General features: G+C 41.1%; 1 protein-coding gene across 2 annotated transcripts in view; it reads right to left on the bottom strand.

The window, feature by feature from the left end:
* Positions 1-15,377, bottom strand: part of TMPRSS7 (transmembrane serine protease 7) — a gene marked incomplete at both ends in the record, with an annotated part of 35,018 nt that overhangs the window by 9,110 nt on the left and 10,531 nt on the right. For both annotated transcript variants that reach the window (XM_080918809.1, XM_080918810.1), the window contains 6 exons: positions 1,296-1,403; positions 2,799-2,935; positions 7,970-8,076; positions 11,831-11,943; positions 13,091-13,221; positions 14,403-14,631. In XM_080918809.1, coding sequence (XP_080774935.1) covers positions 1,296-1,403; positions 2,799-2,935; positions 7,970-8,076; positions 11,831-11,943; positions 13,091-13,221; positions 14,403-14,631 — 825 coding nt within the window. The remainder of the gene's footprint in view (positions 1-1,295; positions 1,404-2,798; positions 2,936-7,969; positions 8,077-11,830; positions 11,944-13,090; positions 13,222-14,402; positions 14,632-15,377) is intronic.

Below are 15,377 nucleotides of genomic sequence, written 5' to 3'. Positions count from 1 at the left end.
GGCATGATTACAAGAGTATTTTAAAACTATTGTCAATAGCTTTATATTGTCTTTAAACTATCTTCCTATTTTCCTATAACCTAGACATAGATACAGTAATAGGTTACAAATAACAATGATAACCAAGATTATAAATTATTCACCTAGATGAGAAAAATCTTGTTTCCATCCCTTAGTCATCACCAGCGGTCAATGTGTATGAAGAGGAGGAGGCAGAAAGCCTACAAGACCCAGAGGACTCTAAGAAAATGGTGTCTTCTAGACAGGACTGGGGCACATATGAACACAGACTATGGCAGCATGCACAGTCCCTTCATGGGTTCAAGCCAGACTAGACCCCGGCACTCAGGAAAAGTGGACATGAGCTAAACAGGAAGCTATCTCCAACTGATATTTGCTTGCAAAGGAAACATTAGTTTTCTCCAGTGGCGCTCACTGGGTATACTTACCACACTACTGCCAAGCAGTGGATGGACCACACAAAACAAGCTCAATGGTATTTTATAAACGGTTTGTCTCCTATTGCTTTGATTGGCATATTTTTTCCTTTTTTATCTTACTGGTCTTTTGATTTTATATTAAGGTTCCCGATTTTGTGTTTGGGGGCTCTCTCTCTCAATAAAAAAGGCAACTATAACAGAAAAGCAAATAAACAGGCCAAACAGCTGTCTACTGTGTTCACCACACCTGTGTTGTATAAGCAACCACACTGAACTTAACTTCCTGCAGATTCTGAGCTCTTCAAGGATTTATGTTTTTACACAGGGTTGTAAGGTAGGTCATTAGCCATGAGACATTATTCCCTGTGGTCAGAGTATGTATACTAGCCATGACCCCAAGGTACAGAAAGTAAATTTCTGTTCCACTTGACCATGGGCTTAGCCAGGTGAGCTCTTCAGAGCAACAGAATATGATACAGCAAGAGAATATGATATAGCAAGAGATTATGATATAAGCCTTGCAAAGCCAGCCCTTATGGGGAGCCATGTGTTTGGTTTCAATTTTCCTTGCTTTTGTTACTACTAACTCCTTGGCTCCTTGAAAGAACATGCCATAAATAATAGCCATTACCCCAGCCTGAAAAGAGCTTAGCACAGAATGGCTTGTTGCTTGTGCCTAGGCCAAGGGGAAACTATGCAACCGTGAATGCATGACTATATGATTGGGTTAATTAAGCCATTGACTTTAGGGATAGCTAGGGACAGACATGCAGCAACTACTAAGATGACTGTCAACCAGCAGCAGCAATGATTCCAAGAAATTATTTATTCGTAGTGAAACCATAGGACACCTACCACAGAAAAGTTCGTCACTTTCATCGAAACAGTCATTTACTCCGTCACAGCGCTGGGCCTGAGGGACACACAAACCGGAGGAGCATCTAAAAGATCCAGCAGGACAAGCTACCGGCAAAATAAAAACACAGAAAATCTTGACTGTGTTTCTAAGTGTCATTGTCTACTTTAGCGAAGAATTAAAATGTATTAACTGGTTAGAGATCTGATAGGGAAAAAAAAAAAATGGAAGCAATGACACAGTTTCTCCATGCAGTCAAAATCATAATTTTTACATGCATAATTTCAAAGGCAAAGAATAAAAGCAGATTAGTGCTACAAAAGTTAAACGTAGGAAGACTGATTTCTAGTCTCAAAGCCCAGGGCTCTTGCCTCCTTTTTCCCCTGTCCATCTTTCCTTCTGAATTAACCTGGTGACTGATCAAAGATCAAACTGTTGGACCTGAGCTTACGGGTGAACATTGCAGAAATAATAAATTCTTTCCCTCCTGTGTGAAAAAAAAAAAAAGAAAACCCGGAGGAGAACACGTAGTCCGGCCAGCTACTGTGTCAGTGTCTGTGAATATAGAAGATGGCCCAAGAGAACACCATCATGGTGTGGGAAACAATTAGTGATGAAGTTGCTTTGTTTCTCCTGGGTCCCCACAGGAAACGCAAGAGCTCTGAATACCAGCGCTGTCCATCCAGAAGCATGTGTGTCAGGAGTTGGCAGAGGAAGACAGACGTGAGAGAACTTTTTCTCAAGCTCTACTGTATCGCTTTGGTTGTCTCTGTTCAAAGAGGATGGAAATATCCCCGAGTCATCATCCACTGTGCAGCTTTGATGACCTCCCTCAGACAGTGTCTTTTCTGGGCTATCTCATTTCCTGGCTATGTTTTGTGGTTTCCGGTATAAATTTCAACTTTCTGAAAGCTGACTTTTGACTCCTCTCGACCAACCAATTCTCTCTAGTCACTGGCAACTGAAGAAAGTACAAAATGCCACTCATAGACTCAGTGTGTCTTGGAATAAGCACCAGGATCACAAGGAGTTATGACTAGCCTAAAAATCAGGATGAGTGTGGTGCCATGCACCTGTTATTCTGATACTGTGGAGGCTGAGGCAAGAAGATTGCCACAAGTTCAAGACCAGCCTCATAATTCAGACACATAATGTAGATAAGGCCACTCACTTAGATTTGTCTTGGAGGAAAGAAATGGAGGAGAGACAGGAGAGGAAGATGAGGAAGAGTGGGGAAGGATATAAAAATAAAAAAAAGACCAAAATATGGGCTTTTCCTATCTGTTAGAAATCATTTCAATTATAAGTGAATAATACCGAAAAGCTACTTTTTTTATAATTTAAAATATATCATGAATACATAATTTACATATCTCATTTTTAGTGTATATAATTTACCTATTTGAAAGATAAATAGATGACAAGTAAATGAGAAAAATGAAGCTGAAGTAAAGAAGAACTGGCCTGGCCTGGCTTTCTAAGGAACTGATCTCCACACTTACGTTGACTGATGTTGTAGCTGCCATATTCTACCAAAAGGGGCTTGTCTGAAAGCCTGGAACTGCACTGGAGCTGGATGTGGACCAGGGGGCTGGGCACCCGGAAAATGGTCTCATGATCCATGTAGGAGCCGCAGTACCTAAGAAGACGAGAGTCAGGGAGGACATGTGGCTTGAGTCCGTCTCCAGGGGACACGGCTGATGCTTTGGCCCTTCAGGCTCTGTAAGCAGAGATGTGTCGAGAAGAGCTAAGAATAACAGCTACTTTGTGCTGTAGGGTTTCTGGGGCAATGCTGCCCGAGTTTCCCCCTTTGCTAAACAAAACAAGCACAGTCCTGTTGACCCGTTGCTCCCTTCACTAACAGGGCGAGTTAGTAGAACAGTGGTTCCGATTCTCCTCATTTGCATATTGTTACTGTCAAAAAGATGTGTACCAAGAATGGCCTACTTGTATCCATGAAGCAGTCTTTAGAGTAGAATCTGTGAGCTCAGGCTGACAGTATGCAAATGATTCCACCCACAGTTGAGGCAAAAGACAAAATTAATTCAATCTAAAGTGAAATCTGATAGGCACTTTAGGGCTTGTCCTTGGCAACATCTCAAAGAAGTAACACGTATCCACCATAGTCCCCACCTTGACCTTCTGGTAACTTGCCATTGCTTCATGCCAGCAGGGTTCCCAGTTCTGAGTAAATGTCACTATGGTTAATAATTCTCACTATGTGAACACTGTAGTTAGTGGAGCATAGAATCTTACTTCGCAGCAAGATAAGTGAGTTTACTGCCCTATGCAGACAAGGTTTTCCCGGGGAAAGTTGTCACGTGTGTGGGAAGCCGCAGACAGGAGAACAGAGGAGGTGACCACATCCTAGCTTGGTATCTATGAATGCCAAGCACTCTAGGCTCCCAAGGCGTTTGGGAACTGCTTGTGTTCCGTGGACTCGAGGCTGACGTTCAGAAGCACTATCTATAATATTTACAGCTTGAAAAAAAAAAAAAAGACAGTTCTGGGTTACTCAAGTGTTTGTCAGAGGACTGGAACCCAGATTGTGACAGTCTCTATAGCTAGTTACTGGAACACATAGGAGACATGGCTTTGCTGCAGGGTCTGAGGCCAAGTCAAGCTTTTAGAGCCATACTTTTAACTGGTGTTGAGCATTAATTGTGTAGTCTGAAAACACGTCCACTATGTTAGCTGTGTCTCAAAGTGGTTATTTCTTTCTATCATCATGTACCCTCCGTCAGCATCTGGAATTGTTTTCGAACAGATGAGCTGCTCTCAGTGTATTGTTTTGGTTTGCATGTGAAGGGGGTAATCTCTTACCTGTCCTGTGTTTCTGAAACAGCAAGGCCTCAGCTGGTGACAATGTTTTGGAATGTAAATGCTTAAAAGTCAGGTCTCAGCTAAGAGAAGATAATTAGGGTTACCCCTAAGGGTACATTGTCCTTGTAGTGTCTTCCCCGCCCCATTCCCACGCCCCTCTCCATTTGCATCCTTGTCAGAACTGCAGTATAACCAGCTGCCCCATTGTTCTGAAGACCAGACTGAGCTACTCCTGCCAGGGTGATTCTTCTACCACAACCGACTAAAATTCCCTGAAACCCTCAGTCAAACCAAATCCTCCCCCCCCTTTTTTGCCTCATATTTTTCCATAGTAACCAGAAGATTAACTAGTACACATGCTAAGGAGGGGATGGAGGACAAAGGACCTTCACACCCATGCTTGGACTCAAGTTTCAAGATTGGTGGGCTGTGGAGCATGCTGGTAGTTATAAAGCAACAGTGTAGACCGGGAGAGGTCACAGGAATCCGGGGAGTGTCAGTTTACGCTCTGTACTCAGACACAAGGGAATCATACAGAAGTAAAAGAATTCATTGAAGTTCAGATGGTAAAGATCCTTTAACTGAACCAGAGTCACACAGGTTGGCCTTGTGTACTAGACCCTAGCACTTTCTAAGGCACCAAAGGCCTGAATTGCTGGAGTTACACAAAGGCAATTTATTATTCACACCTCTAAAATTCCAGTACTGCATCCAGCTGCCCTGAATACAAACATGTCCATTCATGTTGCCTGGTGTGTCAGGGAGACCCTCATATTTCTTCCCTTCACCATTAGGGGTTTTGTTTGTTTGTTTGTTTGTTTGTTTGGTGGGTGGGTTGGTTGGTTGGTTGGTGGATTGGTTGGTTGGGTTTTGGCTTGGGCTTTTTTGTTTGTTTGTTTGGTTGGTTGTTTGGTGGGTTGGTTGGTTGGTTGGGTTTTGGCTTGGGGTTTTTTGGTTGGTTGGTTGGTTGGTGGGTTGGTTGGTTGGTTGGTTGGTTGGTTGGTTGGTTGGTTGATGGGTTGGTTGGTTGGGTTTTGGCTTGGGGTTTTTTGTTTGGTTGTTTGGTTGGTTGGTTGTTTGGTTGTTTGTTTGGTGGGTTGGTTGGTTGGTTGGGTTTTGGCTTGGGGTTTTTCGTTTGGTTAGTTGGTTGTTTAATGGGTTGGTTGGATGGTTGGTTGGTGGGTTGGTTAGTTGGTTGGGTTTTGGCTTGGGGCTTTTTGTTTCGTTGTTTGGTTGGTCGTTTGGTTATTTGGTGGGTTGGTGGGTTGGTTGGGTTTTGGCTTGGGGTTTTTTGCTTGGTTGGTTGATTTTAGATTTTGTTTATCCTGCATCTCCATTACAGCCCCCATTGGCCCACGCCTCAGCTCAGTTCCAATGTTATAAAGGAGAGCCTTCCTTCTCTAGATACAAATGACTAATATGGAAAGAGCTGGGCACTTACGTTCTGCGGGACAAATGGAATCAGATGAATCAGATAGGAGTTTCTCTGGTGTGGGGACTGCAAGAAGGACCTCTGCTTCAGGGAAAACTATCTGTGGAAAGAAGCTTTCCTGGGTTTGGTTGGGAGGAGACTCTTCTTTGAAGCAAAATAGCATGTATCAACCTTTGCTATTGGGGGGGGGGTCTCTCAGTTTGTTCATTCTTAGGCTCACAACTCCACAAATAATGTGTATGAGTATGTGGTTGGGATCTCCGTTTGTACATCAAAGGCAGTGTCCTTGACACTTTAGGGACACATTGCTAAGTTTTTCTTTTTTATTTTTGTTTTGATTTTATATTTTTAGATAAGGAAGTCTCACTGTGTAGCTTTAGTTGCCCTGGAATTTGCTAGGTAGATTAGAAAATCCCTGGAGCTCACAGAGTTCCATTTTCCTTTGCCTCTGGCATGTTAGAATTAAAGGCATGGGTCACATACTTTTCACACACAGTTTGCACTGTTTCATCGAATGCTAGCAAAAACAAGCTTAAAAATAACTCTAACCAAAAAGATTAATTTTTTCCTAGTTATTAAGCTTCTAGATGGCAGGGAACGGTTCGAATATGAAGCTATATAACAGATACTTGAAGTGGGGCCATGGTAGTGTACACCTTTAATCCCAGCACTTGAGAGGCAGGCAGATATCTGTGAGTTCCAGGCCAGCCCAACCTATATAGTGATTTCTGGGACAGCCAGGGTTACAGAGAGAAACCCCGTCTCAAAACACAAAACAGAACAAAATAAAAACAAACAAATGATAATAAATACTTGGCTCAAAATGTATTTTCAAAATTAGTATAGGCCACTGATGTGTTTATAAAAAGATAAAGAAAAGATATGCCCCGGTTTCGGCACCAATATTATAAAAATATAAAGAGAGTGGAAGGAGTATGTTCTATGGACGTGTGGTGAGGTGGGGGGGGGGTGAGAGGGTGCTTCTGGGGGACCCATGTTGGGCATCATTTCCCCTGAGGGACCAGCCATATGACAATACAGTACAGACTAGAGTTTATTCAGGGCAAGGGGAGGCAGTCATGAGCACTGGGGGAGGGGGATAAGGGTGTGGGGAAGAGGAGGGACAAAAGGGTAAGAGCAAGAGAGAGAGGAGGGAGCAAGCAGCCCCTTTTACAGTGCCAGGTAACTGTGGGGCAGAGCATACCTGGTTGTTGCCAGGTAACTGTGGGATGGAGTTTAGACAGAATGCTAATAACCACATTTTTAATAATCGGATAAGATTCTTCCAGGGACTATGACTATTTTGCAGAACGTCTCTAAACAAATGAAAAGATGACTTGCTCAGAAAAAAAAAAAAAAAAAAAAAAAAAAACCTATTAGAGGGCTGGGCAGATGGCTCAATAGGCAAGTGCTTGCTCTCTGAGCAACCACACCCTATCCCCTATGTAAAAAGACAGATGTAACATGCATTTGGAACCTCAGCAGTAGAGACTTGGAGGTCGGAGACTCTCTGAAGTTTGCTGGCGGCCAAGCTATTATCAAATGAACAAACAACAACCAACAAACAAAAGGGAAATGGTGAACTCCAGTTCTGTGCAACTCAGTCTCAAAAAAATTAAGATACCTGATAACAACGTCCATGACGTCAGCACCAGTATACATATACCTACTCACACATGTGTGCTCTCATGCATGTATCACTTACACACACATGCACAAGTACACACACTTAAAAGAAAAAAAATTTTAAAAAGAAAGAAAGAAAGAAGGAGAATGAAGGAGAAAGAAGAGGCTCTTAGAAGGTTTCATTCAGAAAATAAAAAAGAGAAATTATTTAGCTGACAAATTCTTCAAATCTCAGGCTACTCCTCTGGGAGGTAATCGGAAGCTGTTTAATCGGGACCCATTAAGTCACAGCTGCGTTTTTAAATGCTGATCATGGTTTTAGGAACAAACCAACACCAAGAATATCTAAGGAACACATTAAGAGATATGATGATATGGCCTACCTGGTGGACTCAGGAATCTCACACACCTGTATGTCTGAGATTTTCTTCTGATCAACTATTTTCAGTTTTAGGATACAGCCAGGCCAGCTAGGCCTCTTCTACAATACAAAACTAGCTAATGGTCTCTTATTTTTGAACCTTCAGAGCGGCCCCTTGTTATTTTCACCACCGCCTTCAGGGTTGAACCGATCATTTAGCAAATCCCTTTGTAAGATGCAGACTACACTGCTGAACAGTCCAGCAGCACAGGGAAGCCGAGGACCTGAAACCTGCTCCCACCACAGGTGCCCCCTGGCCATGTTTATGTTTCTGAACCCCTCTATCCATAACTTCCCCATCTCAGTAAACTGCAGACTCCTGGAGAACAGGACACCTTCCATGGGGTTCCTCACAATCAAAATCTACTTACATGTGTTCGTTAATTTCCCACCAGCCATGCTCGCAGCCCTTCATACTCTTCTTAGTTATGGAATAGTTGTAGAATTTCAGGGCTATGCCGAGTGTTGAGAGGGATGTCTGGGAAGAGCAAACATCAAGTCAGACAAAAAAAAAAAAAAGCCTCAGTAGAATATAGTTCAATTTAAAATGCCCTGGCTTGCTCAACGCACATTCTTTCAGCTGTGGGTGTTATCCTGCCCTTGATGGGGTAGACCATAGTGGGAGGGGCAGAAGAAACTCCAGAGAGAAGGATAGTAGGAAATGATGTGGATAGTGGGAAAATGAGGGTTGGGGAATGGGTAAAGCAAAGGGAGAGTGAAGGGGAGATATGGACACCCAGAAACAACATAAGGAAACTTTATAATATCACTCAATAATACAGGAATGGGCACACACACACTATGCACGGTGCCAAGGAAAAGAAGCAATTCATAGTCTTTCCCAGGTATGAAGCCTATAAGCTATATAGCTAGGCAAGTTATTCCCACTGGTGCAGTAATAAACCTTTATCTCTTAGGTAGCCAACAGCTATCTAATTTGGTTGAATGTCTGATGGTTAGGAAGGAAATCATTCCAGGGATTATAAACCAGAAAACTATTCATGATTAATGAGGTCACAGGCTCTAGAAGAGAATCTACTACCATCATTTCTTTTAACTCACTATAATCCTGTGCTCTAAATACTTTTCCTTTTAGATAGGTGTGGCTCTCCCCATCAAATAATCTTCTCTTTGTAAATATCAGGACTATTACACAGACACAAGGGGTCAAAATACAGTCTGTGGGGTCCCTACCTCCAACTGATACATCTGCAACATTACCCCTACACCTAAGTCTCAGGGAAAACTGCTAGAGTGGGGTAGGAAGATTATCAGAGACAAAGGCCCAGTATACTTGCTACTGGACAGAGTCCCCTAAAATGATACTCTGCACCCACAGAATATAAGCATATCGTTAGCCTGAACAAGACCAACATACTGACAATATCAGTAAACATGCTATTATGAACAATAGAGTTCCACCCTTACATGAAGAGGTGCTCAGTAGCTACTGAGAGAGGGGATCGGCTTCGTCTTTCGCCCATGGAGGAACTCCTTCATAGATTATCCAATCAAAAAATGCTTATCCATATCCATATTTCCCTGTATATATGAGCAATAACTAAATGGACTCAGTAGTTGCATATACATGTAACAATTATAATTTAAGAAAATATCATGAATGTAGCTGGAATCATGAAAACACACAGGAGATATCGAAGTGGAGAAGGAGGTATGGTAGTGATGTAGACCAAGAGCTTATGTACAAGGTTCACAAAATAAAATCTTTAAAAGATGTGGGAAAGAGTTTGTAATTCAAATCTGTTATGTTTTTCTTTAGACTGATCTTATCCATAGACATACTGCTGTGACAGATGTTTGACTTTCGTGATGTATTGTGTTTGTGTTGTGTGTAAGTGCATGTACACAGTTGATTCTCTCTCGTGTAAATATGGTTAGCCACCCATCATTGCCCACTTTTGAAAGAAAATAAATCAGACACTTTACAGTTCTCATTTCAACACCATAATGAACATGTTGGGCCAGTATTATGATTTCCATTTTATAAAAGAAAAACCATAGCTAATGGAAGGTAAATAACTTTCTGAAGGTTAATAAATGTAACCTAATCTTTTACTTAGCCACATTCTGCCCGGTCTGTCATGCTTATTGTGAACTCATATGAGGGATTCAAGAAGAATAGGGAATTATCTCAGATAACCATTGGAACTTTTCATGGCAAAGATGCCTGCAGATTTCCCTCAAATTCAGGAATAAGTGACTTCCTTCCAAGCCCTCCCATAACTTGCCACAAAGGTATGAAGAAGGGACTTACATGGCTCAGAGTAACCTGAGGAAGTCTGATGGACCTTATTCCTGTCTCCCAGCTACGTCCCTCCCTCTGTTCCTTGCTCCCTTACTGGTATGGTATGTCCTTTCCTTTATGAAGACTTTTCTTTAGACCCCAGTCCTCAACCTCTAGCAAAATAGAAAGTAAGTCATTATTCTTATTTACCTTTTGAGTCAAAATCACAACAGTGTTTACGGGTTTTCATTTTAAGTATCTGGGTTATTATAGAACTGATATTTACTTAGCATCAAAGGAACTTCAGACATTTGACAGAGGTTTGGGAAAAGGTACATTCCTTATTCATATTGTTGAACAAACTCAAGAGAATACAGCTGTGTTTTGGAGGAACTAAAAGAGGAAATATTATTTCTCCCTCCTCCTTCCTCAGCTCTTCCGTTTATCCCCCCCCCCCCTTATCTACCCAGGCTTCTGGTATTTCAATTCCAGGTTATCTGAGATTTTAATTCCTGAAAATCTGAAAAGGGTAAAAATCTAACTTCTCATTTCAACAATTGTGATTTAACAATTCTTATTTTAACAAAAGTGAACATACTATCACCAACAGCTTTAAGTAACATAAAGATACTTGTCATCAGGACATTGTCTCAATCCTCAGGCTTAGTTAAAATAATAAAATCATTTGAAGCATTCAATTTGTATAACTCTGTGCAAATGATCACACAGCTGAACTGCCTCCTGCGTCTGGCTCCTCACTTCAGGTGTTTTCTTGGCAGTGATGCTTTATCCAGGTGTTGATAAAGTCAATTCATTCCTCTTTTCCCTCAGCTTCTCTGCAAATGTTCCCCCTTGGCTTCTCTGACTCCTACTTAACAACCTTTGACTTCCTTCCCAGCCAAGTTACCACGCCTGCTTCATTTTCCCCTCTAGCTCTGTGTCGCCATGTGACATGTGACACACTGCATACAGCTGTCCCTCAATATCCTGGGAGGATTGGTTCACAGACCCTCTGCATCTCCAAATCGATATATCCTTGCATAAAACGAATAATGTTTGTATAACCTACACGTATCCTCTCGATACTGTAAACCTCCATATTGTTCATAATAGCCACCGTCGCACACTAGTTTTGTCAGATTCAGTTATACTGCGTTGTTTAGGAAATAGTATTAATAACATGCTCTGTATATGTTCGATACAGGAACCATTCCATCGGGTCTTGACTGAATCCACAGATGTGAAACCCACAAATAGGAGGACTGCTTGTATATGTATCTCACCAGACTGCCGCCTGTCTCCCCCTACTGGAAGATATGTTCCATGAAAGCCAGTATTAATTAATTTATTTTTTGGTTTCAGATTTCGGGTCTATTTTAGTACTTGAGTTCCAGGGCCACAGTTCCATATTGATGAATAAATGATGCATTTGCCATTTTCCCCCAATGATGCTACACACTAATGAATGAGCAATTTTCATTTCCATGTCCTATTATAATATGAGAACAAAATTAAAATATAAGAACAAAAGTAGACTTAAGACCAAGATTTAAGTCAGTGAGCCTCTGTTGCTTTAAAAAGCAACAGAGGGAGATGTATAGATTTCATATAAATTTACATTTTGGTTTCTTACAAACTGAACACAAACAATCCAATCAAATTTGTCATTTTATTAATGTCCATTATGAAGTAGCACTATCTGTAATGAAATGATTCTTTGATCCTACAACAATACCTTTACATTTTTAAAATAAATTTTAAAAATTGAGAAATACTATCAAATCAGCTGAAAGTAGTGGATTATTTGTCACCAGAGGATGTAGATATGGAAGATTTCACTTTACTGATACTAGATTTCAAGAAAGTTTATGTCTCCTAGCCTTAAATGCTATTATTCTTAGAATTTTTAAAGGTATGAAAAACTGAAAATTAAATTCTACTAAAACAGAGTAATTTGCCCTTGAGATATTGAGAAGATCTGTGTTACCTGAAATATCCAGGTGCACTTGCACTTCGGAGGATAGAAGCTTGGGTAATATGGACTTGAGATTTTCCCTTCAAAGCTGTTGATTTCCTTGACCAGGATTGTGTTTCCACATTCTGAAAGAAGGCATTCACACTCATGGATCCAGCATGGTTACATCACAGCTGCCTGTGTTTCTTTATACATGCACATTTTCAGAGTTTTGAATCTTTATTTCTTCAAAGAAATAGCACCCAACAGATACTTAGCTAATGTTAGAGGTCCAAAGGAAACTCTAGTTCCCAAAACTCCAAAAGATGGTCCAGATATCAAGAAATCAGTCTGGCCTTTAGGAGGATTCATGGAGGTTAGATAAAAGCCAGCATTCCTCAGGAACTTGTGAAACCAGTCCCCCTCTATCAAAGAAGTTGTTTTCCTTATCCGTGATAGAAGGGACCAGTGACTATCTACGGTGCCGATTAGCATAGAACCTGGTGCTGGGCTCCAGGTTCCTCAGTATCACAGGCACCTGTTACACTTTTCAAAGTGCATCCTGCCTTCCTAAGTCTCTTCTCTCCTCCTTCCAACTCACTGGCTTCCCTTTACCTAGCTACTCATTCTCCTGTCTGTCTGTCTTTATCTCTGACTCTCTTCCTCCCTCCCTCTCTATTTCTCTCTCCCTCTTCCTCTTTTTGTCTCCCCCACCCCTCCATCTCCCCATCTCTAGCTCTGCCCTGCTCATGGTCAGGTTCAGTCTGCTGTCCATGTTCCATTTACTACTTGCTCTTTCTGCTCTGGACTCTTCCAGATGCCTCTGGCCGCCCTCCCTCCCCACCTCCCCTCCCCCCTCTCCTCGTTTAACCCTTCCATGGGGCAGTCATCTCATTAGCTTATACGGTTCCCATTTACCTGTAGGATGTGACTACTTTCCTCAAAGCATGGTTCTGGATTCAGAGGCACCAGGAGAAATTAAGTAGTGGTTCCTGCTGAGAGGTCAGAGCTTTACAGACCTCTTCTTCCAAGCTCTTAATCACATCAGTTCTAATCTTTTCGCTCTTCCAAATGCACTTGCGACTGTCCTTTGCCCTTTTGAGTTACCTATATCTTTATAGTCGAAGTTCTTTACTGGGTTCACTGTGCTGCTTCTCTTCCGAGTCAGGATCCTTGACTAGAGCAAACGCCTTGACTGCCACAACTACAGTTACAACCTAGTCCCAGGACAGGAAGATCACAGCATCTCAGTGGGGATTACAAGTAACTTGTTTTAAATGGGAGAAGACTTACTTTGTTCTGGAATGACTTCAAAATATGCTCGGATTCCTGCCAGCCTTCGTACATGAGGAGACTTCAGTGTCACCAGCATGAGATTATTTGTAGAAACGAAGGACATTAGTGTTCTTGTGGGTTCACAGATTCTGCAACCAGATAACAACACATGGATAACTGCTTATTTCCTGAATGTATCTCCGTACTACAGCATCCCACACATCTCTAGGGCCAGCACTCAGTTCTGTGTTAGTCTCTGCTAGCAGGGCTCTACAGATGGACTAGAACTAGAAGAGATGTAGATGCACCTATCGAGCAGTGCTACCAAAGGATGTTCTCAGATGTTGATCCTTGGGCTCTCCCTGACATATATAATGATATATGATGGCTTAGCTCTGTGGATCAGCTGGATGGAAGATGTTAGGCAATCAAGCAGTTAAATCTATGCAAACTCCAGTGTGCTTTCCATGAAGTGGTAATGCTTGCACTGATGCTGTCCCATTTCTCGGCAGTAAAGATCGATGAGATAATAGTTCCAAGTGTTGGAAGGATGAGAAGAAGCTAGATATTACTGAGAGGAGACATGAGGGAACTCACTCTTTATTGTATATCATATATGGTGTTTGAACTATTAATATGTATGTTACCAAAGTATGAATATGCATAGATATAAAGCACTGTGATATGTGTAAATATGGTTAAAAATAAGATAATTTACATATTCTCTTAGCACAGTGCCTAAGCAAAGCTTAATTGCCATCAAAGCTTACTGGACCCTAAGTACCCATTAATAGAAATTTGCCATTAAATATTAAAATTAAGAAACAGATAAGCATTTGTATAGTTAATAAGTATGAGAATGAGTGGACAATTGTAAAACTGTAACAGAAGTTTTCTGAAGAATTGAAAAGTAATTGCAATTACTTTTTCTGACCTTGTTTTACTGTATAGTATGTGCACATGCTATCTTTGTAATTAAAGACACTTTTAATTGTTTTTTTCATATGATCTAATCATCACAGGATATTTATTTTCATGCTCTGCTGATATAATGGATGTAACTCAATTCATGATGAAAATCAAATTACATAAAATATATGACATATAATGTATGCATTGCCCACACTCTTTGCTCTGCGGACTTTGAGAGTCTTGTTACTACAGGTGAACAACAAATGTAAAACCTTACAGACACATAGAAGGTATAAAGTATCAGGAGTACCATGGTCAGTCATGGTCACAATGAATATACAGGTATTTTAGGCAAAGAAATTGTAAATGGAGATTATGAAAACCCTTTTCACCAGCAACTAGAGAGCCTTCATCTTGCCTGTATAGAATGGCACTCCGGATTGGCAAGAGGGAGTCATAAACAGTCAGGGAGTCTGTGACACAGTTGTCAGCTTCCAACTGGATGGACTCAATTGAGAGACGAATCAGATAACCCACTATGGCCACCAGCTTGAAGTGACACATTAGCTGTCCCGAGGTTGCGGAAATCTCCAGAGGGTAGCGGAGGGTCAGATGATCTGCATAGAAGTACTGGGAGCATCCTTTGTCTGGGGAAAAAGAACCTTCCTTAGTCCATATTCTTTCTCTCCCTTTCCTCCTCCCCCTCCTCTCCACCCTGCCCTCCTCTCAAGGCATGACCTTTCTCTAGACATCTAGAAGAGTAGTGAATGAAATCTCTCACATAAAGAACATCTTTGCCAGTATTTTTTTTTTTTTTTTTTTTTTTTTTTTTTTTTTTTTTGGTGACAGAACCTATTACATTGAGAAACTGCCTCTACTTAGCCTATAGTTTAGTTAGGGTTAATTTGCTTCTGATTCTATAATCAGACACATGGCCAAACAGTCAAAGGAGTTGGTTTAGGATTGGGTACACAAGCCAGTCTGCAAAATGGGATGCAGTTCAGAAGCTCTACAAGAGCTTGCATGAAGTCTTCATGCAGGAGTTTTCCACTATGCCTGAGGACATGACCAAGAAGAAACTTTGATTTGCTGTCACAATGGAAGCTGTGTTTGAAAGCAAAGCCTCAGAATAAAAAAGGCGAAGATATAGGATCCCTCCAGCACTTTGTTTTAGAACTTGGTTCCAACCATGTCAGAAGCCAACATAGTCCATATCTGTCTCTAATATTTAATACATAAGCCAATCAAGTTTCTTTTGTGCTAAAGCCACTTACATTTCTGCTACTCACAACTAAAAGAACATTAATAGATCACATCATTAGAAAAAGTGAAATATAGGACGCACATACACATGCATATGTATGTATATATTGCACATATATATGCATATACA

This window comes from Micromys minutus (assembly GCF_963924665.1).
Source record: "Micromys minutus genome assembly, chromosome: 7".
Classification (NCBI taxonomy): Eukaryota; Metazoa; Chordata; class Mammalia; order Rodentia; family Muridae; genus Micromys; species Micromys minutus.
The sequence above is the reverse complement of the archived record's forward strand: the minus strand, read 5'-3'. Positions and strand labels throughout refer to the sequence as shown.